Genomic DNA, 27,399 nt, shown 5'->3' with positions numbered 1-27,399 from the left:
GACTTATTTAGTTAAGACTTTTATTTTGAATTACAGAAGCTTTAATGGAAAAAGTGGTTTATTAAAGCATTTTCTTGTTTTCTCCCAGTTTATACCTAGAAGGTAGAAAGGTTTATGCCACTAAAACGAAAACATGTAGTATGTTAGAACACACAAAAAGATGAAAGATCCCAGTTCTGAGAGACTTCTTGTCCATTACAGAATCACCTTCTATGAGATCCACACATTTTAGAAATTCAAGCCAAAAAAAAAATTGTGTCTACTTCCAACTGCATTACGCAGCCCTGCATTAAAATCTGACAACCTCAAAGGAAGAAAGGTCATTACTAAGAGGCAGCAAATGTTCACCCTAGTATCAGTGCATGAGATAATTAAGCAAATGCCAGCATCAACATCTGCAGTAAGATTAAAACAAAACACAACAGCTGTTTTGAATTGTATATTCATTTTCAAGTAGCAAGAACTTGGAGCCAAAGAGCAGACATAAACATCTGTTGGATAAAAATCAAGACAATGCCCTCAATACATCTAGGATGTATAAAATAAAGCTGCATGAAAACAATCAACAGCTTTCTTTGAACAATTAGTTTGCTGCCATTAAAATTAGTTTGCTCTCCATTCCAAACCAATTTTTTTACTAAACAGTTTCAAAGATCTTGTGTGCCTAAATTTAACATGCTAAAACTAAAAAACCCTGAAGAGATTTGACTTTTAAAATTTACCATCCTCTACCTTGAATAAATTGTTTAGAAAACTATGCATTCAAGAGTTATGGGGCACTATGTGTAATGGATAGTTCTCACCCCTCCACCAAGTACTGTTCTTCAGCTTTCAAGCTGACCAGCTTGGATGAAACTTGGAAAAATATATTGAAGCTACAAACAAACTAGAAAATGGCACCATCCACAATCTAGGCCTTGGATTACCATCACTGGCTTCATGAGCCATCTCTGTGCACACATACTAGGTGTCCTCAACCAAATGTCATTATGCATACTATTATCACATGACATTTTGTGGCTAAATATTCTGAACTTAGCGCTATCACTATCTAGGAGAATGTCTAGTCATGCAAATAGCGGCAGTGTGCAAGATAGCAGCAGCACTGCAGAATGATAGATGGAAACACTAAAAAAAGATCTGCTTTTCCAAAACCCAAATGAAAAAATACGACTTTTTCCAAACCACACTATCAATACCACTTTGCCAAGGTTCCTCTGAATTTTACATTCAGACACTCTTCCTACAAAAAACAGAGTGGCAAGTCTGTCCTCATCTAGGGAGCTAGTTTCATGCATTGCAATTGTCAGTCAAAGCACACTAGGTACACAGCTTGATTTTCCAGTCTTGTGGCAACTTTTTAGTTTTATATTCCCCCCCACCCCACCCCAAAGCAGCCAAAGTAGTTTTATTTATTTTAAAAATGTGTTGCACCTATCCTGAACACCTGGTGAGTAAAGCTGGGATACACATAGTAGCAACTGGTATTGCCTGCTCCATAGGCTCTGAATTCAACACTCCGTATTAACTACATGGGCTATCAGCCATCTACTTAATGAGAACACAACTCTGGCAACACACTAATGAATTCCATGATGGTCTCAAGACTTAAGAGCCATAGCTGCACAAAAGCCATGGGCATATTCACATTCCATCTTTGGACTATTTCTGTGGAAGGAAATGTATTCCTGTGTGGGTTATGCAGCTGTGCCCCAGCCCAAAGAATTTAAGGAATTCCTCAACCAATCAACTGTAAAGCAAGTGGATATAGTTTCAACAGGTGTTTTAATGAACAGCATTAAAGACACATATTCTAGCAAGCCAGTCACCAAAAAGAGCGCCTTTAAAAATTAGTCGCTATGTTTAATATCCAGATATAGCAGTGGTGTCCTTCATAAGCACTCCTTCTCAAAGGCACTCAGGCCAATTGATCAACATTGATGATTTACTGTTTATTCTTACAGATCATAAACTAAAACTCCAATTAAGTCAACGTTGTGGATCCTTCCAGGGTAGTAGCACGGCTACCAGAAAATTCATAAAAAGGAACTTCAATGGAGGTGGGGGTCAAGTGGAAAGGAGGAGAGATCAGGATACCAAGGTTTCATTCTTGCCAGCCTAATGCTCGCCTCATTTTCTTCAAGAACGAAAGTTTTGGCCAAAGCCAGTGCGCCTCTTCTAGTTCCACACGTGACGTTTGCAGTGTTCAACAGCCTAGGAGAGAAAGAAAGAGAGGTTCAAGGCAAGGTCAGAGTGAACTCAATTTCCACAATATTAACAACATGGCTAAAAAAAATTCATTAGGTCATTATTCTAGCATAGCTGATGCCAGAAATATTGGGAAGCCCACAGGAATATAAAAGTATGCCAAAATCTCATTTACTCACATTGCACTGGGCTGCAGTTTCCATGTTCTTACACCAATAACCAGGTCCCCGGACACATACGTCTGATCCCAAAATGGAATGTGATGATGTCACACAAACTCCAAGTTTCTGCAAGATGGACAATTAATTGCAGCTCCAATTTCCATTTTGATAAAAACATAGATTAGTCCTTCCCAGTAGTTCTTACAAGCCACATATAACTTCCCAAGATAAAAGTGTCAAGTTTCACTAGGACCGAGCAGACCCATTAAAATCAAAGGACTTTCAAAGATTGTTCTCAGACAATGTCCTAGCTGGGTATCATCCCATGGATTAATGTATCAATCAGCTTTACATATGAACAGCCATACTAGCTGTGGTACTTACACTACACACGAAAGTGGGATCCATCATTTCTGCTAATAGCTGCACAACCATTGGCTCATACTGCTCCACAAACTGAACACACTGTTGATAAACAAAGGAAAAGTAAAGATTACGTGACCCGAGCCCCTGCTAATTAATCAAGGATATGATTTTTAAAAACAGTAAGGAACTAAAGCCACTTCTTTGCACTGAATGCAACTCAATTGAAGTTAATATATGCAAAACTCAGTAGTTTCAGTGGAAGACTTTAGTATGCACTAGATCAGGGGTCGTTTAACCGGCCCACGAGCCACCCCTAAATCGAGCCGGCAACTTGGCAAGTCCCTGCGCCGCACTGTGCCAGTTTAGCAAAGCGCACGGGGACTCGCTTCTGCGGCAACGGTAATTGCATCTGCGCAGGCGCCGGAAAGTACATGATCCGGCCCATGGAGGGATCTCTGCTGGAGTGAACTGGCCCAGGCTAGGTAAACCTTGCAGACCCCTGCACTAGATTCTCCTGAAATGATCTGAATGTAAATTATTAACTTGGCTGAATACTACCTATTGGGAGGTATCCAGTTTACTCTTTCACTTAATGCAATGACTTCTGTTTGTGCAGTGAACTCTCCCCCTCCCCAAATCTACACAAGAGGTCTGGGATAAGCCACAGAACAGCTATACGGGGCATGCGGAGACACACAGGGAGAGGAAATCCCAGTGCAGTTTCAAAAGTCCTTGTGCAAATAGAACAAAGGCTTTGAATACTACCTACTGTGTTTTTTATTATTGTACACACATTATACATTTATTTGTCCATGCTGCTTTTGGCCACAGGCTCCCAAAGCAGGGCATACACAACACACATAGCTTGTAAATTCAGATGGACTTGCAATATACAATTCAAGTCATTTGGTGACTGGGACTTAAACTGTTAGCATTACCAAAGAATGAGACATTAGAGGTGATTTACACAACGCTGGTAGCACCAGTATATCAACTATTGTGGACACCTCTTTTTCCATTCTAGATCTACTATTCCCATAGAAAAGTGCACTGAAACATGTCCCTCCACCGCATCCCATGGTTTGTATGCACTATCTGAATGTTAACTATGAATGTGTTACTGACAGGTTTTTAGTACAAACATTAAAATTTGCCAGGTGGTAATTTAATTGCCAAAATATGCACCTTCACTGTGAATTTATTAACAATATTAACCCAGGCTGCTATGAACAGAATAATCTGGGGAATAATGGATCATTCTACTCATGCCCACTATAAAGTTGTCCACGGATTCTGTCCCTGATAAAGTCAATGCTGAATGGGAGCCAACACATCACCTCTGGGAAGGGACAAGTGTCCTACTCATTTCAACAGCTCAAGGGGTTAACCGATACAAGTAAGAGCATGCATCCCTGTGTTTCACATGTGCCCCTTTACATTTAAATGCAGATAAGCATGTTTGTTGCTGGCATGAAAAGCAAATGTGGCAAATGACTTTTAATGTAATACATCATGGGGTAAATGATTTTACCCATGGTCCACATCCGGTTTTGTTTTGGATCTCAGAGTCCTCACATGACTGCCCTCGCCAAGAAAAACTCAATGAACAGATAGGACAGAGGTTGCCACTGCGCTACACTTACGCAATGCAAGCAACTACAGCTTCCTAGTCAGTTGCAATAAACTGTGGGTACAGCAACCTGTCTTGTTTTACAAGGGATTTGCAGAAATGTTTGCTCTTCCTTTCTTTGACTGCAGGTCTACAATGTGCTAAGTTCAATGTACCAGCAACTTACTGTGAAACACTGAAGTGATTGTATTCTTTGTGGCTGTTTGAGATGCACTCCTCTGTGCATCCTTCAGCATTCCTGTTACTTATGTGTTTTTGATCCTCCACCCCTGACAATATGCTGTGCTCTTAATGCTCAAACAGTTGCATATGCTAGCTAAGCAGACAGCAAGTTATTTCTGTGGTTTAGGCTGGTGAAACTCCACATAAACATCTCATAGGAGATGGGGAAGGAGAGAGAAATAAGACCACTAGCCACTCAAATCAGCATCCCACCCCAGTTAAGGACTAGTTAATAAGGCACTGGAGGAGAAAGATTAATTCTGCCAGGTCACCAGGAGGCTAGTGCTCTGCTCCTTCTCACAGAGGAAAGAATTAATGCAACAGGCAAGGGAAATACAATAGATCACAGTACCTAGTATGTCTTGTGCTCATGTGTCAAGCCTTGCATGGTTACAACATACAACCAGAAGATTAGAGCAGAAGCCAATGTTGCTCACTAGTCACACATAATGTTTTAAGCTTTAAATACAGGTGTGTCTAATACTAATTATCTATTTTACCTGGTCACTGACAGACGCCGGCAAGTAGCGGCAGACTCTTTCCAGAAAATCTTCAATTTCAGCAGTGGTAGCATTTTTTGCCAATTCCTTGTCAGCATATGCAACAATCATCTTGCAGACATCACAGATGTCCCCAACCTGCGGCTGCACTGGAACAATTTTTTCTGAAAATACAAGAAGAGTCCAATGTTCAAAGTTTTTTCCTATAGCCACTTAACTAAAATATGCAATACTGAAAAGAAAAAAAACCCGTGTGGCGCCAACTAAAAACATGTAGGAGTGCTTAGTGTAGAGTACTTGTTTCCTTAAGTTCTTACCAGCAGGCAAAGTATTGTCTGAGCAGCACCTCAACATCACACACACCATTTTAGGATCAGTTGCTTCCAAAAGCATGTCAATTATAGACTTCCCATAGACATCCACGAAGTCCTTGCACTCTTGTCGGTATTTTTCAGGTAGCACAGAACAGACTTTCTCCATTCCATAAACCATCTCTTCCTAGTACATACAAAATGAAAATGTTAAGTAAAGTAACTTTCGTGATAATAGTTACAGAGACTGTAAAGGGACATCATCTACTTACCAAGTTAGAATCTGAAGCTATTTGTGTTGAGCAAGTTAATACATTATTTTAGCAAAGAGATATCAATACCTCTCCTATTTATTACTCCACACTCTTAATTCCTTTCAGTGTGGCACACAGCTATTTAATGTGGATTACACAAAACCGTAACAAAGGAAAATGTGGACTCTGATTCATCAAATACTATCTATAAGAAGTTGGAAAAACTCAGACATCGTGTATGATACTAACACTTCTTTAACAATCAAAGCAAACAGCACCTAGATAGCAAGATGTATTTAGGGGGAAAGGTATTTAGTGTCCCCTATCCTAAGAGATACGTAGGTAAAAGATACACACCTCTGTCTTATTGCTTTCCAGAAGGCTGGCCACCTCTTCTACCATTATCGTACATGCATCACACAGAGAGAAAGATTCTGTTTGACTCAAGCTATTCTGTATATTGGAATAAATAACATATACAGCAGTTCAGAATACATTCAAACATCTAACACATCTAGAAGACCACCAGCTACAAAAACATGAAATGTGGTATTACATTTGAATAAATCCTTTGTATTTGTCTCTGAAAAAAATAACCTAAATTGTATTATTTTCAGGTTCTACTATCGACTAAAGTCTGTGCAATCCCTTAAATGAAATCCGTAACTTTTAAATGCTATGGACAGCATCCAATATTTGAGGCTAACATTTAAGGCTGCATGCTTAGCTGTGGCAAATTGTAAATGCTTTTGAGTACTAGACAATCTAGACTTTTACTTTTCTTCCCATACAACAAAAAAACATTTTGCTTAGTGAGTACCAATTGTTACTTGTGGAAAGGCAGAAGACTAACACAATTTTTTATTTTCTCCCTCCACTACAGAATTATATGTGCAGAGACAAGGGGCTTAGGGTGATGGTCCCAAGCTATTCAACTATAGCATGTGGATGGAATCCAAAAAAGCCCAGGTATATATGGCAGGGAGGGAGAAGACAGAGCACAATTTTGCCATCCAGCAGGAACTGCTTGTGCCGAGAGGGGAAGAACAAACAAATGCCAGGCAATTTAAATAACACTCAGTTATCAAAATCACTAATCCATTTCCCAGTAAGCCGCCTCATACCTGGTCAGATTATAATGCCATTGAGCTTAGATTTACTCAGCCAGGCAAGAGTCCTCCAAGGTCTCAGGCTGAGGTGTTTGCCATCACCTCTACCTGACCCCTTCTAAAGGTCTATGCAGGGCTTGAAAATGGAACATTCTTCCATACAAAATATGTGCTCTTTCACCACTGAACTATGGTTCCTCCCCAACTATGGTTTTCTTTGTCAAGTAATTGTATAAACAAAGCAACTGTATCTGCCTACACGTTTTATTTATAAAATTATGTATGCACCACTATTCATAAGTTATGTATTAAAACGGTCATATAGAAAGCCATACCATAAAAAACCATAAAAAACCATATAAATATTTAAAATAAGAAATCAGCTAACTATTATGGAAAGATGTAATCTTAAGTGCCTGCAGAAGCCTTGATAACTATAGTAAAACAATGCTAAGGCTGAATATTTTTGTTATTTACCTGTATTTGCCATACAAATAAACATATGTATTCAGGCTTTGGTTAAAGAGTGCATAGACAAAGTAATTAAGTTTGGTGGCTGGAGCTATATAGCATGGTTCTGGTGCCTAGAAACCAGAACTTTTCTTCCTATTGAACTGTGGGTTTGACAGGCCGAGAAGTGCATGGAGAGCTGGATTCATCTAGGTATGCATTAGCCACATGCTTCTTTGAATATTGTAGTAAGTGTTATGATCCCAAGTGGCCCAGAGGGGTCGTTTAACCGGCCCATGAGCCGCCCCCGAACTGAGCCGCCTGCTTGGCGAATCCCTGTGCGTTGCGCTAAACCAGCGTGGCGTGGGGACTCACTTCTGCAGTGCCGGAAATTGTGTCTGCGCAGACGCAATCGCGGGCGGGTGCACTCATGTACACATGCAATCCGGCCAACCACTGGTTATGATGGCAAGAATCTACTGGATGACATTAGTGGCATCAAGGCTGAACCAGATAATGTCATCCCACACCAAGAGGGACTGCTTAACACTAAATCTTACCTCAACTGGTTCTACCTTTTCTTGAGAGATAACTTTTGCAGGTACCAGAGTCTGGAGAGGCACAGATTTCAGAGAAGAACACAATCCAACCATGCCACAAAGAACCTGGGGTTGCTGGAGACATAAAGAACAGTTCCAATTATTTCCTGATAGTCTGCAGGAAGGAGAACTAGTCAAGTCTCAGTACACCACACACTAAAGCTGTGAAAGGAGTTTCAAATGCCTTTCAGATGATACTACAGTGATACCTCTAGTTACGGACGTGATCCATTCCGGGGTGCCGTTTGCACCCCGAAAAGTCTGCAACTATAGTGCCACTTCTGCGCACGCACGTGGTGCGATAGAGTGCTTCTGCACATGAACGGGTTTGCCGCGTTCGTATCCTGAAAAAATGCACCCGGAGACTGACGTAACAAGAGGTACGACTGTACTTGAGCTTTCAGTTTGAATTTCTCCAATAATTGAACTGCCTTCAGTAATTCAACTGTAAAGGTAAATGGACCCCTGACTGTTAGGTCCAGTCGAGGACAACTCTGGGGTTGCGGCGCTCATCTCGCTTTATTGGCCAAGGGAGCCGGAGTACAGCTTCCGAGTCATGTGGCCAGCATGACTAAGCCGCTTCTGGCAAACCAGAGCAGCGCACGGAAACACTGTTTACCTTCCCGCCAGAGCGGTACCTATTTATCTACTTGCAGTTTGATGTGCTTTCGAACTGCTAGGTTGGCAGGAGCTGGGACCAAGCAACAGGAGCTCACCCTGTTGCGGGGATTCAAACCGCCGACCTTCTAATTGGCAAGGTTTAGACCACAGCGCAAAATACTTAAAAGTTGACTAGAGACAAGATTTTCTTCCTCAAAGCTGAATGCTTTAGAATGGCAATCCAAAGGAGAGCAGATACACAGTCAATGCAATGCTTTCTTTGCTCAACATACCTCATGATGCTACATTTAAGCAGTACTCAAGAAAAACATGGGTGTGCCAGTGAATTACTGATTCTCTAAAAGGCACTTTGCTGGATACCATATTTATGCCCAGTTTCAGGAGGCATAAATATGTGTTTCTAGGATGACACTAATTAGCAGTTCGAATTAAACTGTTTTGAAGTAGCCAATTCACATTTCCACACAAAAGAACAAGATCCAGCCATTGATAAAACCAAAATTGCATTTGGACAATTTGAATTCTTTTTCTGAACTCAAATAATATATTATCTGTATCTGAAAGACACAAGCTTTCCTACCTGCAATTTACTGTTCAGTGCATCTGCATGCAGACTGTTACAGATATTGCAAAATTTATACCATGCTCAACTACCATAACCACTGCAAGTTTTATACCTTATAGAAAATATTTGTTCCATTAGTTTACTTGTTTAATTATATAAATCTTTCCTTTGCCCCATGAACACCCTCCCTCCTTTGCATTCCATTCCTTCTCCGCTGCAGTACGCTACTGAGCATATTCAAATGGAATATGCTATTTAATTAGTGGTAGTTACTTTTAAGTTCACTGGTCTTTTAAATATGAGGAAAACAGTGCAAGTTGCTTGACATTTGAAAAAGAATGTGTACCAAGATATTGGAATATACATCATATATAGCTAAATTAACAGAAATTAAGAACATTTCTACACATTTTCCAAGAGTTATGCCAGCATCCTGCTTCTCTCAGGACAAACTGAATATTGTTTAAGAGAGGGTGAGCTTGTTTGGACTTCACAATAAACCACAGCTTAGTATGATAGAAACAAACCACAGTTAACCTTGGGTTAACATACTCCTAGCACAGCCAAGAAAAGGAGATGGAAACTGCATTATGTCCAAAATCAGGTTAATCTCAGTTACAGTTATGTTGAAACAAACCAGCTTAACACAAGCTTGGTTTGGACAAACAAACAACAAAAAATCAGAACTAGAAGCAAGAGTTTCCTATCTCTTCCTCACAGCCATGTCACAGGAGGGTGGGATATAATATTCAGAAGCCCAAGGCTTGCTGCAGCTTGTTTGTCGCCGTAGCCATGGTTTAGTATAACATATGGACTGGTCCATTAAGTTGCAAATACTATACAGCTACAGCACCTGGTGATTCTAAAACCATGCTTTTATAAACAGAAAGTACTGCAGAAGCTTTCCCTACTACAGATTAAGCTTTGTTACCTAGTATGGGTGTTTCCACCCAGACAGCCTTTGATGGAGAAAGTCCTCCCTATTTCTAAACACAGGCAAAACCAGGTATTTTCTCTTTCCTTTTGTAAACTGGACATCAAGTAGTAGCATGCACTTTTCCTTCAGAACTAAGCTACCATAAAGCAAGGCATATAAGCTTCAGCATTTTAAAGTCTGTTGCCCAAAGAATTCTCATGCAAGAGCAGATATGCCAGGGGAGAAAAAATTCAGCACGATTGTTAGATATGGAAGAACCTTTCCTCTCCCCATTCCGCCCTCACCTCGTGTTTCCCTCGTTCATGCACTCAAATACAATACTAGAACCAGCACTACACATGCAACACATATTGCCACTAAACTATGACAGGCGCAAGGTCTTCCTAGAAATGTTACTTTAACAGCTATGGCCAAAGAACATTATGGAGTTCCAAAAGCCCCATTCGCTGTAGTACCCTCTTGAAGCAGAGTATATGAGCTTCATGGGGCCCTCTGAAGCTCCATTACTAAAATACACATCAGAAGATAATAAAAATTGGGACTCCCTTTTGGTTCAGAATAGCCAAGATGAAATTTCATTCGGCACTTGGAATTACTATTTTTCCAAAGCCACTGTCTGGTCCTTGAATCTGTCAAAGCTGAATTCTGTCACACCACATCTACCTCTAAAGCAAGAGTTTAAACTACAGCTGTGGGGGTGGGGCGGAGGAGGGGGGGGGAGAGAAGCAAGGCACCACCACAAGCAAGTTTCTCACATACCTGTTCCTGCTGTTGACAAAATGGAGAGAAAGGAAGACATGGTAAGTTAACAGGAAAATAACCAAGCAGTTGAATGGTGCACAGATTTTCAGAGGCAGGAAATCTTGCCAGGGACCAAATCGTGGGTGAGATTTGTTTTGCTATGCTTAAAAGCCAACATTTATTCATTTTTTGATACTTGGGTCATTGAAAGTAGTATGGAAAATGCCCAAGTGCAGATAAAATATACAGTAATGAATCTAAGTGCTATTTATCTTTGCTGCCATAAACCAAGGTGGAGCTTCAGTATCTTTCACTTAACGTTTGTTAATACAAAAATGATTGCACATGGTTGGGTAACACACTTTAAAGAAAATGGTCATTTAACAAGCAAGTATTCTGCTGTAAGCAGCAGTTTAGATTCAGCCTCTAAAGCAGCCTTTCCCAATCTTTGGTCCCCAAATGTTGAACTACAACTCCCATCATCCCTAGCTAGCAAGGTCATAGTTCAGGGATATTGGGAGTTCTAGTCCAACAACATCTGGGGACCCAAGGTTAGAACCACTGCAAGCGAGACACTTCAATTATGACACTGTCAAACTATCATGGTTATCCTATACATATTATTTACTGTATTAATCCTCACATCACACCTATTAGAATGACCCCTTCAGAACTAGAAGTGCAATTATTAACAAACAATATTCCTCTTACCATATGCATCAACATCTGGATGGCTAAGTCTGAATACTGGGAGATGTAGGACTTGCACTATTAGAAAGAGAAGATGATTTGAGATGGAATGTAAATAGTATATATACAATATCATTTAAGCCACCATACTGTTCCTAAAATAAGTAATTTGCCTTATGTTACAACAAATTGCCTTCTGATCCAATCCTTTATCAGAGGAACTCACGGATGCAAACATCCCCTCCTTTTATCTCTCAAGTTTGTTGCAAGAATGAGTAAACAGAGATGGTGATCTTGGCAATGTCACCAAGGGAGCATCATAACCAAGTTGGGATTTGAACTTGGTCTCCCTGTTTCTACTTTTCCCACAGGCTTGCCAAATAGGGCAAAATTAGAGCTTAAATAGTGTGAGTTTAGAGCCACTGTGGAAGAAGACTTTTAAGCTTTACTATTACCTCAGAAAAGCGACTGCTTAGTCTTTAAAAATGGCATTAAAAATCGAATCGTTACTTTACTGTAGCACTTATCCCACTGACACAAGATAAACATAACCATATCTATTCAATTACCAGATCAGCAAACGCAGGTTCAATTTGTTCACACTCTTCTTTGGCATGCTCAATGAGAGAAGTCACAAAGGTTGAGTTGGTCCTCACAGCTTCCTGAAGGTCAGTTATCAGCTTAACACAATCTTGACACACATTGTCATTTCCCTGCAATGACAAGCATTTAGCACACCTTAGTAAGATTACATCTTTGAAAGAAGAACTGAACAAAGCTTTATATAGTATTCTAAAAGGCCTCCAATAAACCAGTTATAATACAAGAGGCCCTGAAAAGCAGTGATGTTTGCTCCCCAGAATAGGATGGGTCACTTTTTTGGGCCAAAGACTCTTGATTAAAATCCATTCATAGCATATATCTTTATAGACTCATTCATTCAACTTGTTTAAACCAACAAAGGATTAGTGAAATGCTGACCAACAAATATTTTATCCTGTTACGTTAATGCCCTCTCCGATTGCATGGAGCCCGGACAGCCCCGTGGTTCTCACGGATCTGAGGGCAATGAAACAATCGTTGAGACGGCTAGAGCACCGGATGGCGGATAACTCATTCTGAAGCTGACCAGACACGGGTTAGAGCTCAATGTCGAGCCTACCAAGTGGCGGTAGCGACGGCGAAGAAGACTTTCTTCACCGCCTCTACTGCATCTGCAGAAAACAGCAGCCGGAGACTTTTTCAGGTGGTTCGCAATTTAGCGGAATCACCTGTTACATCGGGGCCCAGTACAGGCCACATGATCTCCTGCAATGATTTTGCAAAGTTTTTTGCAGATAAAGTCGCTCAGATTCGGGTAGACGTAGACTCCACCGTGGGAGCAGGTCCGGGGCAGGAGAGTGCTAGAGTCCTGTCTAGTCAAATTGCGTGGGATCAATTCCAATCTGTTACTTCCGAGGGTGTGGACAGGGTGCTTGGACAAGTGAAACAACCACCTGTTTCCTTGATCCTTGCCCATCCTGGCTTATAAAAGCTAGCCGGGAAAGGCTGGGCGATGGGCTTTGTGGGGTGGTGAATGCTTCCCTCTGTGAGGGAGCCTTTCCAGACCCGCTGAAAGAGGCGGTCATGAAACCGCTTCTTATAAAACCATCTTTAGATGCAGCCACGATGGCCAACTATCGCCCAGTCTCAAATCTTCCATTCTTGGACAAGGTGATTGAGTGAGTGGTTGCTGAACAACTCCAGGCACGCCTGGAAGAAGCGGACCATTTGGATCCCTTCCAGTCGGGATTCAGGCCTCATCATGGGACTGAAACTGCCTTGGTCGCACTGGTTGATTATCTCCGGCGGGCTAGGGACAAAGGTGAGAGCTGTTTCCTAGATCTGCTGGATCTCTCAGCGGCGTTTGATACCATCGACCATATCATCCTTCTGGACCGTCTTGAGGGGCTGAGAGCTGGGGGCACTGTCATACAGTGGTTCCGCTCCTTCCTCCTGGGCTGTGTTCAGAAAGTGGTGGTGGGGGATGAGTGTTCAGACCCCTGGGCTCTCACTTGTGGGGTGCCTCAGGGTTCTGTCCTCTCCCCCATGCTTTTCAACATCTACATGCAGCCGCTGGGAGAGATCATCAGGGGGTTTGGGCTGGGTGTTCATCAGTATGCGGATGATACCCAGCTCTACCTCTCTTTTAAATCGGAACCAGTGAAGGCGGTGAAGGTCCTGTGTGAGTGTCTGGAGGCAGTTGGAGGATGGATGGCAGCTAACAGATTGAGATTGAATCCTGACAAGACAGAAGTACTGTTTTTGGGGGGCAGGAGGCGGGCTGGTGTGGAGGATTCCCTGGTCCTGAATGGAATAACTGTGCCCCTGAAGGACCAGGTGCGCAGCCTGGGAGTCATTTTGGACTCACAGCTGTCCATGGAGGCACATGTCAAATCTGTGTCCAGCTCCATCTGGTACGTAGACTGAGACCCTACCTGCCCACGAACTGCCTCGCCAGAGTGGTGCATGCTCTGGTTATCTCCCACTTGGACTACTGCAATGCGCTCTACATGGGGCTACCTTTGAAGGTGACCCGGAAACTACAAGTAATCCAGAATACGGCAGCTAGACTGGTGACTGGGAGCGGCCGCCGAGACCATATAACACCAGTCTTGAAGACCTACATTGGCTTCCAATACGTTTCCGAGCACAATTCAAAGTGTTGGTGCTGACCTTTAAAGCCCTAAACAGCCTCAGTCCAGTATATCTGAAGGAGCGTCTCCACCCCCATCATTCTACCCGGACACTGAGGTCCAGCACCGAGGGCCTTCTGGCGGTTCCCTCACTGCGAGAAGCCAAGTTACAGGGAACCAGGCAGAGGGCCTTCTGTGGAATGCCCTCCCAACACATGTCAAAGAGAACAACAACTACCAGACTTTTAAAAGACATCTGAAGGCGGCCCTGTTTAGGGAGGCTTTTAAAGTTTGATGATGTACAGTATTTTAATATATTTTTTTGGAAGCCGCCCAGAGTAGCTGGGGAAGCCCAGCCAGATGGGCGGGGTATAAATAAATTATTATTATTATTATTATTATTGTTATTGTTGTTGTTGTTGTTGTTGTTGTTGTTGTTGTTGTTCTGGAGAGGTTGTATCATTATTATTCCAGAGTACAGCAAGATAAAAATTCTGCATGAGCAGAACTGACCTCTCAGTTACGTGTCTTGATACGTCTATTTTGTTACTTCTGATTTGGTAAAGAAGCAGGCTGATAAACCGATTAAGGTTTGGATAATTTAATTTGCAGATGCAGTAGAACACTTTGCCAAAAGCATCAGCTACATAGACTGCTAATGCTGAAACCAAAGAAGTTTATTTTGTACAGGCTTGTATTCCAGAGTTTTGAGTACAGTCAAGCTATATTTGTTAAGAATTATCCATGGGAATAACCCATTTGTTGTACAGTCCCATTGCAGTTAAGATCTGACATGCTACATTCTCACCTGAGATTCTTGCTTGGGTTTGTCCTGGGGGTAAAGTAGTAATGGCACGTTAGCCATGAAGGGAGATGCCAGTTCAGAGAAATCTAGTTCAGGAATCTTGTTAGACTGAAGCTGTTTCTGCAATTTCAATGTTGCCAGATGCTTCTGAAGAGACTGGCACAACGTGAGTGCACTGCATACAACTTCAGGATTATCCTATAGATCAACAAACAATACTTCATGTTTATTTGCTTCTATCTACTTTAAATTCCAAAGAAGAAATGCCAGACAAGTACCTGACCCCCAAGAATCAAGTAGAAATAACAACAGGAGCTAAGCAGCCAGCACTTGCTCAAGCTCCACTCCACAATTATTATTACCAGATCTAACACTTCTTCTAGCCCTAGCCATCAAAGGTTTATCACCCACCACACCACACAACATCTAGATGCTTGAAAAAGAGAAGTATTAGATTCACGGGTTCACGCCTGCTTAGCTTGTCCAATTAATTCGGAATAAAATAAAATTGCTTCAGTTTCAGTAGACTACTCACAAGCTCCTCTTTGATCATATCCAGAATATTTGGCAAGTAAGCATCCACCATTTCCTTGCACTGAGATACCAGTTCTTGGTCAGGAAGAAACTCACATGCTTTAGTCATGTAGGCATTTATTTCCTCCTGTAACAGAAAACAGGTGATTTATAGCCTCAAGGACTGAACAGATTTGCCTACCTTTCATTTTCAGAAAGAAACCCTTAATGATTCCCAAACCACGAAAGAGGGTCATTAAAATTAGTGTACCTGTAGCTAATTTTTAAAATCAGCACTAAAAACTTGAACAGAAGACACAACTCTTGCAATCTGTAGCTCCTTATGTAGTGGAATCCAAATAAAAGTAGTAACTCCCCTTCTAACAAGGAAGGTCAGGTAGCCTTTGTCTACCAGTAGAGTTATAAGGTGGTTGTTTTTTACACTGATTTCAACAATCTGATAATGCAATTGGAATTCAAGTAAAGAAGCTATTTGGGGGATGAACTTTGTATTTGACTTTGATTCCTGCACCATTGCAAGGCCTCAGAGCAGCTCACATCAATGTTTTATACATTTCAATAATTCTGTCCCTAAAGGGCTCATAATGAATATGTTATCCAACATCCCCACCACTCAATTTCAACAGGGGAATTTCCAATTTAGAAAATGTAATGTTTTGTACATTTTTATACAAGGGGCATTATCAACTGAACTAGCATCCTGCAAATTATGTATCGGATTAGACCACACCAAAGTTCCACTCTTACCTCCGTGGCATTGTCCTTCAAGACCTTGCCAGCCACAGCTACAACTTCTTTGCATAAGTCACAAGGGATGCTTTTCTGAGGAGAACATACAGCTTTGATCAATAAGGACACGTGCATACTATTGCCCAGTACTACACTAGTATTGCCTCTTACCCTTAAGAGAAATTACAATTCATCATTCACATGGACCATGACACCACCCACTGATAACTGTTCCAGTAGCAGGATCTAGAATACCATCTTGTCAGGTTGCGTGGGAGAAAATTCAGCTGCTGCAACCCAAGGATGTGGTTCAATCACACATAGCCTCAACTCTTATCCATCATGGCTTTCAAGAGGAAGCTGAAGGGGATTGACTGGGTGGATCCAAATGGCAGTGAAACACTTCTTTGTTCAAGGGTGCGGTACCAGCAGTTTCCAAGAACCCCAGAAGCTTTCCCTGGAACCCAAAGTTTATATTAAGGTAAAAGGTAAATGTACCCCTGCCCGTACGGGCCAGTCGTGTCCGACTCTAGGGTCGTGCGCCCATCTCACTTAAGAGGCTGGGGGCCAGCGCTGTCCGGAGACACTTCCGGGTCACGTGGCCAGCGTGACGAAGCTGCTCTGGCGAGCCAGCACCAGTGCAGCACACGGAAACGCCGTTTACCTTCCCGCTATAAAGCGGTACCTATTTATCTACTTGAACTTAAGGGTGCTTTCGAACTGCTAGGTGGGCAGGAGCTGGGACCGAAAGACGGGAGCTCACCCCACCGCGGGGATTCGAACAGCCGACCATGCGATCGGCAAGTCCTAGGCACTGAGGTTTTACCCACGGCGCTACCCGCGTCCCTTTATATTAATATCCCCCTTTTTAAACAAGGTCCTAGAGAGGGTGGTGGACATCTTCAGATACTTTTGGAACTGATTCTTTTGAGCAATTATAACCAGGGTTCTGGCTGAAACACCCTTGGTCACCGTGATGCATGATCTGTCAGAGAAGGATAGGGGAGTGAAACACTACAGATTCTCCCTGATCTCTTGGCAGTATTGGTAATGATATGGCAGCACTTCTACATTCAGTTGGAACTCACTGTGCAACACTGTGACAATGTTGGAGACATTGTTGTTTTAATTGTGTTATTTTAGCTATCCCTGTCTGTTGTAAACAAAATACTGGAATATTATTGTTTTATTTTGTGATTTTATGTTATTGTGACCTGTCCTGGGATTGGCAAGAAATATGAGATATAAATAAATATCTGCAATAAATTTCATGTAGGCTACATCAGGCGGCAAAAGCACTAAGTCAGCTTCCTAGTTTGGATAAAATAGGGAACCGTTTTAATAAACTCTTAAAGTGTACATGGGCACATTTGTTCTTAGTCAAATATAAACTGTAGCTGATGAGAGAGAAATTGGGTCACATTTAATAACATGGAGCATAACACCAAAAACCTGCCAGATTGTGTGTTCCTTCACATAAAGGGACAGTTATGCTCAGTGATGACCTGTCCTTGATCTTTGAAAGTTCTAAGAACTTAGTTTTCTTTCAACTCAAGTTATCATGCTCAGTGTATATGCATGTATATTGCGAGTCATCACTCCCCTTTCCTTCTAAGCAAAAGATATGCAAGTGCATGGCCAAAGGCTTTGGGTTCTGATCCTAAGTATTACTGAAGGGACAGGATACCCAAATCCTGTCTGTGAAATCACCACAGGCCTCAAAACTGTTCAGAACTGTCCAAAATTCCTTTTGTACATAGGCAAAATGTTATTCTTTTATCAGCACGAGAAGGCTTCAAAAGGCTAATGAATAGGCTCTGTCATTGCCAAAATACTCAGGCCTGGGAACTGACTTTTATCTCATTTGGTTGCAACATCTTGGACATGCTGAACCACCAGGGCTCCTCGACCCACCCCCCTTTGGCTTCTCATTCCCCCATTCCTGGGAAGGGTGCCAAGAGTCCAAGAGTCCCAAGACAGCTTTCTGTTTATGCTCAGAGGAACTCATGGGCAGGACTCCTGAGGGAGGAGAAAAGGGGAGGGAACTGGAAGGGTATATATGCTCTGTGCACATGACTGTGAACTCGTGCATGCTTTTTGTGAGTTATCACACTTGACCTTCTACCAGTTCATGGATGGTAGAAATAAAGCTTTTTCTCTGAAACTATTCCTTGAGTGTCTGTTGACTCCCATTTTCCCTTTCCCGGGCACAATATTTTTCCCGCCCGAGGGCAAAGCCTCATAAGGCTACATTTCTAAAGCTCTATTTAGTTGCAAACCAATATAAACAGTCAGCTGGTATGCTTGCTTTGTTCAGAAAGCATGGATTATAGAACATTTAAATTTACCAGGGAAACAAAAATTAGTTCCAGTTTACTGTCACATCAAAAAGTTGGACTTACCACTGTAGGCTTGTTCCAAACAGTTTGCCGACAATGCTTAACTGCATTGCAATGAGATGCAGTCTGCAGGTTCTGACACCATACCTCAGGACCTTTTGCGCACTCTCTGTGCAGTAGGAGGGGGCTTGACAAAGCTGTTGGGGGAAATTAGTTTTCAGGTTATTTGTTCAAAAACAGGTAAGTCCACTTAAGTAGTTTCATTCTGCTGAGGGTCTTTAAAGAACCTTAGAAATAAAAATGATAAATTCATACAACAGAAATGAATACACAACTGAACAGACCTAGGTTAGCATTAACTGCCAGAGCACTCTTCACATCAAACATTTGAAGCTATTTTTGTGTATTCACCATTTACTAAATACAGATGCATTAGAGTAAGAGAAACTGACAACTGATGAGCTAACATGTTGTGAGGCACCTGTCATCCACCAATTAAGAACTGCTAGATAATTTTGTTTCCTATAGATAATTTTGTTTCCTATAGAACAGTAGTTCCCAAACTTCCCCTCCATCCCGATCACTTGGAAATTGCTGAGGGTCGTGGGAGACTGCTTAGTAAAATTTCTGCCTGTTGTAGCAACTAATGCACTGTGCCAGATGCTGTATAATTTTAAGTTGTATCACTATTGCTTTTTTATTTCTTATTTATTGTATGTATTTTAACCTACCTAGGGGGTCCACGGCACCATTCACGTAACAAAAACTACTATTGAGGTATCAAAATTTTCAAATAGCTTGGGGCGTCTGAAAAATCGGGGGTCTGCAGTACTTGGCTAATTGGGAGCCACTGCCCTTGGATTTTCCTCCAGTACTGCCCCCTGCAGGAAACTATCTTAAATTCACAATGGAACAAAGCTGAGTAAGGTGGTTATGGACATTTGCTTTAATTTAAGAATGAAAGCAAGAGCTGTACTGCATGCATCTGTGAAGGCCAGGCAGTGGGGGATAGTTGCTGCTGCTGCTCCCTCTCCCAGCTTTGAGGCTCAGAAATAAAACTTGGGAGTATTTTATTTTATTCCCGTGTTTTAAAATTAATATTGTTATAGCAAATTCACAATGCTTTAAATGGATTACGATTCAGAAGATAGCAAGGTCAATCTAGCATCAATACTTCACTCACTGGATTACTCAATTATGAACATTTCAGGCTTGATGATAAAGAGAGCACTTCAATTACTGCAAAAGAGAACATCAAGCATTTAGTCCAATTTAAATATTATTGCCAAGTTTATTGTTTCTATAATGTATAATGGCTTTGCCACTAAAACCTCTAATTCTTCCATCTTCAACAGTAAGGCAAGAACTGGAGAGTTTGAGCATGTGCAAACAGGGACATGAGGTCTTTATCACAATAAATTTTCCAGTCATACAATCTTCCACTTCCTATAGCAGGCTTCCTCAAACTCAGCCCTCCAGATGTTTTTGGCCTACAACTCCCATGATCCCTAGCCAGCAGGACCAGTGGTCAGGGATGATGGGAACTGTAGTCTCAAAAACATCTGGAGGGCAGAGTTTAAGGAAGCCTGTCCTATAGTCTATAGAACATGGAAATTGGAAACTACCTGTATGTAACTACAGAAATTCTGATGAGACTTTTAGTTATCTAGCTTCATGGGGAATTTTACTGGGATGGACAAGGATATAAAGCAGCCTGTGAATAGCTGGTTTTGTCTATTACTAGACACAGCCTGATCCTACCATTACATGCAGGAGCTGCTTTCCTAACACAATGCGTTCTCAGGAAATCATTCATTAAGAGAGTTTGCATAATGAACTGATGATTTCCCATTACTTCATATGGGAACATTTCTAATCCATGCTTTTGCCCTCCATGCTTTCTGCCTGAAACTGCTGCAGCTAATCAGCAAAAGCCAAAGAGAGAAAACATGAATTTGTCTGATCTCTTTCCCACCCTCCATGGTTTCTGCCAAAAATGGCTGCCACAAAACGCAATCTAGTAAGGAAGCAGGCAAAGTGTGTCTGTTCAGATATGTTTGTGTAACAAGGTTTGAGTATAATTATTTGTGTTCGGATAACTTAAGATTTCAGAAAACAAGCATTCCGATAGTGGGACCAGTGTTGTACTCTGCAGTGGAATGATTTCAGTGTGATCTTGGGACCAATAAGTACTGATGTCTATGATAGACATTTCTTAAATGGTACCAGAATCCACGATAGCTCAGTTAGTAGAGCATGAGTCTTAATCTCAAAGTTCTGGGCCCACGTCAGGCAAAAGGTCTAGATGAACCTAATGGTCCCTTCCACCCCTAGAATTCTATAGTTCTATGCAGATGTAGCTGCTTTCTTTTTCAAGTTACATTACTGATTATGGTAAGTAACACTGCAAATCTTATGCGAACAGAGAACTATGTTGCACACGAAACTGAATCAACTTCTAGATAAATCTTTCCTTTGGAACATGCAGTACTTTGCAATCTAAAGCACATATTTCAAGTACCACTGAAATTAATACACACAAACTCACAATTTTTTTCTTATTACAAACCCAGTATCTTAATCATGGTTAGAGCAGCAAGTCTCAAGCTCACATGTGCTCCTCTCACGTGCAAAATATTCCTTCCCTTCCCATCATTCATCACAATGTAGCATTATACCAGCACTGGAACCAAGTATAGCTGGCTGAAGCTAGGGATTTGCAAACCAGCAGAGATGCTGCATTAGAGTTGCACACGTAAAACATCTTGGCAACGGGTGGGTGAATGTCAAACAGAGCAGAAGATTGGCAGTGCAGGGGGAGTATGGATTATTTACAAGGACAGGCTAAGATACTTAACGTTTGCAAGGACACAAGCTACTGATAAAGTGCTCCCTTCCCACAGGCTTCAATGTCAGATGCTCAGTCATTTTGCGCAACTTACGAGCTTTCTGTACTGACCAAAGGTCACTCCTATTTTGTGCAAGACTTTACAAAAGAAATGACAGCTAAGTGACATTCTTTTTGTTCTTTAGAGCTACAATCCTAAATCAGATGTAGAAAACTCACTGGAACTTGCTTCCATAAAATTTATGAAAATGTGCATGCCTTTCTTGTTAAAAGGGCTTAAAAGATACAGTAAATTTACAGCTATGTCCCATACTGAAACATCTGAGAATAATGGATTTAGAAGGTGCTTTTAACCAAGGCAAGAAGCACCCTCTAGAGGCAAAAGTTGAGAAGTTTTGGTCTATTTGCAGTAAAGTTCTCCAGTGGACGAAAAAAGTTTCAATACAAAATTGTCAGAGGTTTTTCAAACTTAAATTAAATGGTCACAGGTAAGCTAGTCCCTTGATCTCAATTTCAACATGTTTTTGGCTCAATAGTTTCTGCAACCCAATATGGACCGAGGAGAGTGGAAGAGGCGGAAGTTTGCTTGTGAGCTCATGAAATGGTGCACTTGTGGACCTCAAATTCTGCAGAGCCAAGAGACTTCAATATATCAGAATCACAGTGCAGATGACAGTTCACTGTCTACTTGGCAGCATTTTTGCCATGTATTTTAAATCAGCAGGTCAAATGCTTAGTCAGTTTAATACTAAATACTTATTACAGCAGGCCTTTTAAGTGAATTCAGACTTCATAGTTTAAACTGATTTTAACTTTACTCCATTGAGTTGTTCATCACTTACAATTATAATTGTGTATTTATTATTATGTCAATTTATATACCAAGTTTTGTTTCACATGCATGTTGTGGAATGCATTCATACCTCAAACCAATACAAGGCATTTTCTCTTTTGTTTCCTTAAAGCAAGGAGGAAAGAAAAACTAAAAACTGAAGTGATCCATTTAGTTGATACTTTGCCAAGATGCAGCTGTGAGTCACCAGATTTACAGAAACTATCATTCACAAATGATAAGTTATCTCCAAAGGCGAGGCTTGAGGCACCAAGCTTTGGAAAAGCAAAAATGTTTATTTAAAATTATGCAATACTATACACATAAATCCAACCACAGCTAGGTGCTCATCATCCAACAGAGAACTTTAATAAAAGGAGGGTGACTAAAAATCAATGCCTTTAATTTAAAATAAAATAAGAGATCTGCCCAGATTTGATTTAAATTGGATTTTTAAAAAATATCCAATTTCTCAAATAGTTAGATTATTGATAAACCTCAATAAAAGCATGAAAGTTCTTTAACTTAATCAAGTAATGTATCAAATAGGTTGAAAAACGTCCTTTAACTGAACCTGGTTAACAGAAGCCCTGGACAATGACTTCCACTTGCACAATGGGCATGCCCCCCCCAAAAATAGTTGGGGGATGGGAGAACCTCCAGAACAGTGCACAGGGGAGGTGGGGGGCATTCTCTCTATGCTTGCACAGATGGAACATTTATAATAGTGCAGTACTGAATTCCACCCAAAGAGACCACTTTTCAGGCTTTACCTATGAAGTACATACATTTCATTTTCACCCCATGAAACAGTTTGTTATTGAACTAAATAGAGCAGGTTTTTTTAAAAATCAGACCTTCTAAGCCCTATAAGTCCTGGGCGTTTTGTTTGTGAGGGTGGAAATGAAACATAGCAATGAAGTTATCCAAGGATTTATGTTCATGTATTTCCTATACTTAAAACATCACAGACATAACTATTATTGATTTTAAAAAAGACCTTACAGTATTAGCAAATATTTTAAAGGGAAGTTTTTAATGTTTGATGCTTTACTTTGTTTTTAATTTGTGGGAAGCTGCCCGGAGTGGCTTGGGCAACCCAGTCAGATGGGAAGCATATAAATAAATTATTATTATTAGAAAAAAGTACGGAAAAAACGATATATGCAGAGTGACAAAGTTGTAATGCCTCCTATAAACAGTAGTGCAAACAGTGCAAACTAGTATTGTTTAGTGGCTAAATTTGCAGTATTGTTTAGGAAAGATGAACCAATAGGAAACTTGATTTACCAGTGCAATCTTAAGCAACACATCTGCTTTCTGGTGTATTTCCTGTACAAATTAAACTGCATCCCAACTGTCCTTAGTTGGGTAGGGGCAGGCAGGAAGTGAGTTTAAATCTTTGTTTTCTGCCCTTCCCTAAATTTCTATGGAATGAATTTTAGTCACACCTGCATTTTGGATAGAGCTAACTTACACAAAGCTTGGATTATATCATAAATCATTAGCTTAAGATCTGCCTTTCCTCTTGCAATTCTAAATCATGATCTAAATGGTTTTTAAATTGCTGTGACATAATCCACCCTAGATGAAAGCACCACTTCCACTAGTTCTCCCTAAGTGCTGGGATCACTTCCATTTTGAAAGGTTTTTTTTTTTTGTTTTTTAGCTAAGTAGGCTAGCTTTATATTTATCACAAAATATCAGATGCCTTTGCTTGGGCTACTCACCTCCCTTTCCATTTGCTGCATTCTACAAGCATCCAAATAGTAATTCAAGAACGAGCATAATTATTTAGTAATAATTCTGTAAAAGCAGTATCACATAATTTTTTTACTGTATTAAGCAAGATATAAATGTTCTTAAATAAACAAGCTAGATGGCTCTTAAGTCATTCATTGCCGAGTTCAGAGAAAGTGACAGTATAGCAAGAACACCCTCTTAAGCAGCAGACAGGAGCAGCAGACAATTGCTACTGTTTAGGCATGATAGCTGTGGAAGCTCAGTGTGCAAGGGGAGTATACCACTAAACCCCAACTGCTGGGGTCAGACATTGGACAGCTTGTGCCTTAGGAACATCCTAGGGGCACCTGGCCTTCCTGGAAAGAGGATGTTGGGACTAATTCCTATACTGTGGGGAGTTGAACTAGATGACCCTTGGGATCCCTTCAAACTCAGAAAGTCTATGAATCTATCACAGGGAGAGTCAGCAGACTCCTCACCCTCCAACTTCACTTGACTGCAGTGCCAGGGTGTTCTAGATAGCAGTAACTGGCTTATAGTCCTTAAATATGTTTTTCCACCTCAGGTAACTTTGAAAGTATTTCCTTTGCATGATGCACTTGATTATTTCCATTCCTTTTAAAATTACTGCTTGTCTATCTAGAGAACCAGTATACAAACCTTCAGGGTTCAATTCAACCCGTGTTTCGTCATACTTGGTGCTGCAACATTAATTGTTGCAAAATTTAACCCCTAAAGATAAAGTTTTCTTTGGATCATCCACCCACAAGTTTATGTGATGCTTTGAGAAAGATATGTATCATTTGCGGTGAGAAACCATGTTCAAAGTATGCCTCTTAGATACAATCCTCAAGATCCAAAGCAAATTCCAGAAATACTTGATGGTAGCAATTTTACTTTTCTAGAATTTACAGTCCTCTTGTTGAAAAGACAAATGTAGCTAGCTAAATCCTGGCATGATCGTTTTCTACAACTAAGAATTGGGTTATTTCTTGCCCCCTTTTCTTCAGGTTCTCAATATATCATGACTGGCTAAACCATTTTGTGGCCTGAAAGCTCGTGGGCTTATTTACAATGCTGTTCCAGCTGCTACTGTTCTGCATATATTTTGGTTCAACGGCTTTATTCTCTGCTTTCCACATCATATACTGCAGCTGCCATCAACCGCAATTCTTCAAAAGAAACCTTTCTGCAGGAATTTCAATGCAGTGCTTTTTGCATCCAGCTTATACTATAGAACAGCTTCCAACACACCAAAGCAAGTATTTGGTTCCTGTGGGGGTAAGGCTGCAAAGCTGAGACGTAAAGGAACTGATGGAATGGCAACACCATAAGTGGAGTTAAGAATTTACAACTAGGAATAAGAGCCAGACACCGGAAGAATCACAGCTTATTTATCTATTGGGAGCAAGCTTGATTCAGTGGCGCATTATGACATTTTCATGCCCAGGGAATGCATATATGTAATAAAAACAGGGCTAAAATGCCAGAAACAAAGATGCTTGAAGCATTTGAGGAAGCCACAAGACAACTTTATGGAAGGACCAGGTGCTGTTAACAATGCACCAATCATGAAATACCACGTCTAGAAGCATTGTGCCCTTCCATGCCAGCTGTTGTGAACAGGTAGGAGAGGACAACCTGTCAACTTCACACCTTCGCCTTCCACGGATATTTGAACAGCAGTTGCTGGGAAACTGTTGGATTACTATGGATCCTTTTTTTTGGGGGGGGGAGTCATCTGAGGTCCGAAGGGACCTTGGGGTGGCATGGGGTCGCCTACCCCAGCCTCCTGATCAGAGCAGCCTCAGCTATGCAGAAATGCAACTGCAAAACCACTGACCAGCTGTTTGGCCAGAAAGGGGAGTGGGGATAACGAGTGTGTTAAAAAAAAACATGAATTCAGTTGACGGCGAGGGCGGGCAGTTCCCATATAAGGTGCGGGGGAGGGGGAGAGGGCAGAAACTCGGCTACGCCCCAAGCCTGGCAATAAACAAACAACAGGTCCCCGAGGCCGCCCTCAAAACACACCCGACGGCGACTTGCGCTTTTCTCCAGAGCGTGTTTCACTGTAAGGGCGTCTTACTATGCCTTGCAGAAACATTAACAATAATAGTATCTGGGCGGCCTCCGAAATATAAAAAACGCAGGTCTTAAAGGACGTCTTCTCAAGGTGCGGCTCAAAACGGGCATGTAGGGGCACGTCTAATAGTAAATCCTTTGCCCACCGTGGCGGAAAGAAACGCAGGGTGAGGTGGGGGGGGGGGGAGGTCGCCTTGTAGAGAGAAGAGACAGGGCAGGGCAAAGAGGGGCGCTTTCTAATGGCGGCCAAGAAAGAAGGCGGAGCCCCCCCTTTAAAAAAAGAAAGGAAAAAAAGAAGCCACCCTCCCCTCCCAGGCACCTCGCCGCTTTCGTTTTCTGAGGTAAAGCGAAGATTCTGTGCTGTTCTCCCCCTTCGTCGCCCTCCTTCCTCCTCCTGAGGGAAGCCAAGAGCCCACCATTTTTTATTTTTAAATGGAAGCCCAACCAAAGCAAAGCAACGAACACCCCAGGGCGGCTCTTCCTGCTTTTCCACTCCCTGAATAATAACAATAACATGAATAGCTGCTAACGGGACCGAGGGCGCGGCCTCGCTTTCTTACCCGCCGCCAGCGAGCAAAGGAGGACGAGGAGAGTGGAGCACTGCATGTCGGCTTTTCTCTCGGGCTGCGCCGTCTGCAATGCGGGAGGGTCAGCTGACAGGCAGCCTATATAACAAGACGTGCCGCCGACTGGGAGGGAGGGGGTAAAGCCAGCTACTGCGCGTGCGCACCGGTGGGTCGGCTGAAGCTCGGGAGCCCCGCTCCCGCACTGCTGCTGTTGCGCAAGCGCAGTGGTAGACTGAGAAGAAAAACCGATTCTTCCTCGTCGGCCTGGTCTCGTAGTGCGCAAGCGTCCCCCCACCGGTTCCCTAGCTCCCTGCAATCCTCTCCGGGTCTGGTGACACTGATTCATCTCAGACATGAGGGGAGGGGAGTTGTGTCATAGACGGGAAAAGGCCGGGATGGTTGATTAGAAGGCTATGAAAGCAAAGTCATGTGAGAGGGGCGGCTGAAGCTGACCCCCTCCTCTTTGTGTTTGCTCAGCGTTTGCTGAGCACAAAAAGCCTGCGAATAAATGTATTCGTCGGGATTGCGTGCAGCCCGATCCTGTGTATGCAGCGGTACACACTCAGAAGTAACCGTTTTGCAACTTCCCTAGTGCAAAAATAATGGCATATTTAACAGATCTTAAATCTTTTGATGAGTAACAAGTCACTCCTGGTGGAAATACTCTCAGATAAGTCCCATATTCACGTACGTACTCACAAATAATGTGTCCCTAAGTGTGTATAGGGCTGTGGCCTAAGGCAATTAGGTAATGGTAATACAGAAACTGCAAAAAGCAAAGGGGTTTGCTCCTTTGCTGTCCTCTGCCTACTCAAGGGATTCATGCTCTTAACACAGTCACACTCACTTCAAATGAGCTTTGGTCGTGATAGTATTTGAAGT

General features: G+C 41.8%; 1 protein-coding gene across 1 annotated transcript; it reads right to left on the bottom strand.

Annotated features, from left to right (window-relative positions):
- Positions 1-6: 6 nt before the first annotated feature.
- LOC310845535 (prosaposin-like) lies at positions 7-26,836 on the bottom strand. The gene is made up of 14 exons (XM_083740708.1): positions 26,512-26,836; positions 18,510-18,643; positions 16,126-16,200; positions 15,380-15,505; positions 14,848-15,042; positions 11,934-12,077; positions 11,386-11,442; positions 7,772-7,885; positions 6,010-6,105; positions 5,405-5,585; positions 5,088-5,251; positions 2,754-2,834; positions 2,388-2,495; positions 7-2,214 (listed from the first exon to the last, which is right to left on the bottom strand). Exons 1-14 carry the CDS (start codon positions 26,555-26,557, stop codon positions 2,179-2,181), a joined length of 1,557 nt encoding a protein of 518 aa, XP_083596834.1. The 5' UTR covers positions 26,558-26,836; the 3' UTR covers positions 7-2,178.
- Positions 26,837-27,399: the final 563 nt, after the last annotated feature.

The sequence above is a fragment of the Podarcis gaigeae genome (assembly GCF_964106915.1).
Source record: "Podarcis gaigeae genome assembly, chromosome: 5".
NCBI lineage: Eukaryota > Metazoa > Chordata > Lepidosauria > Squamata > Lacertidae > Podarcis > Podarcis gaigeae.
This window is presented reverse-complemented; position numbering and strand designations above follow the sequence as displayed.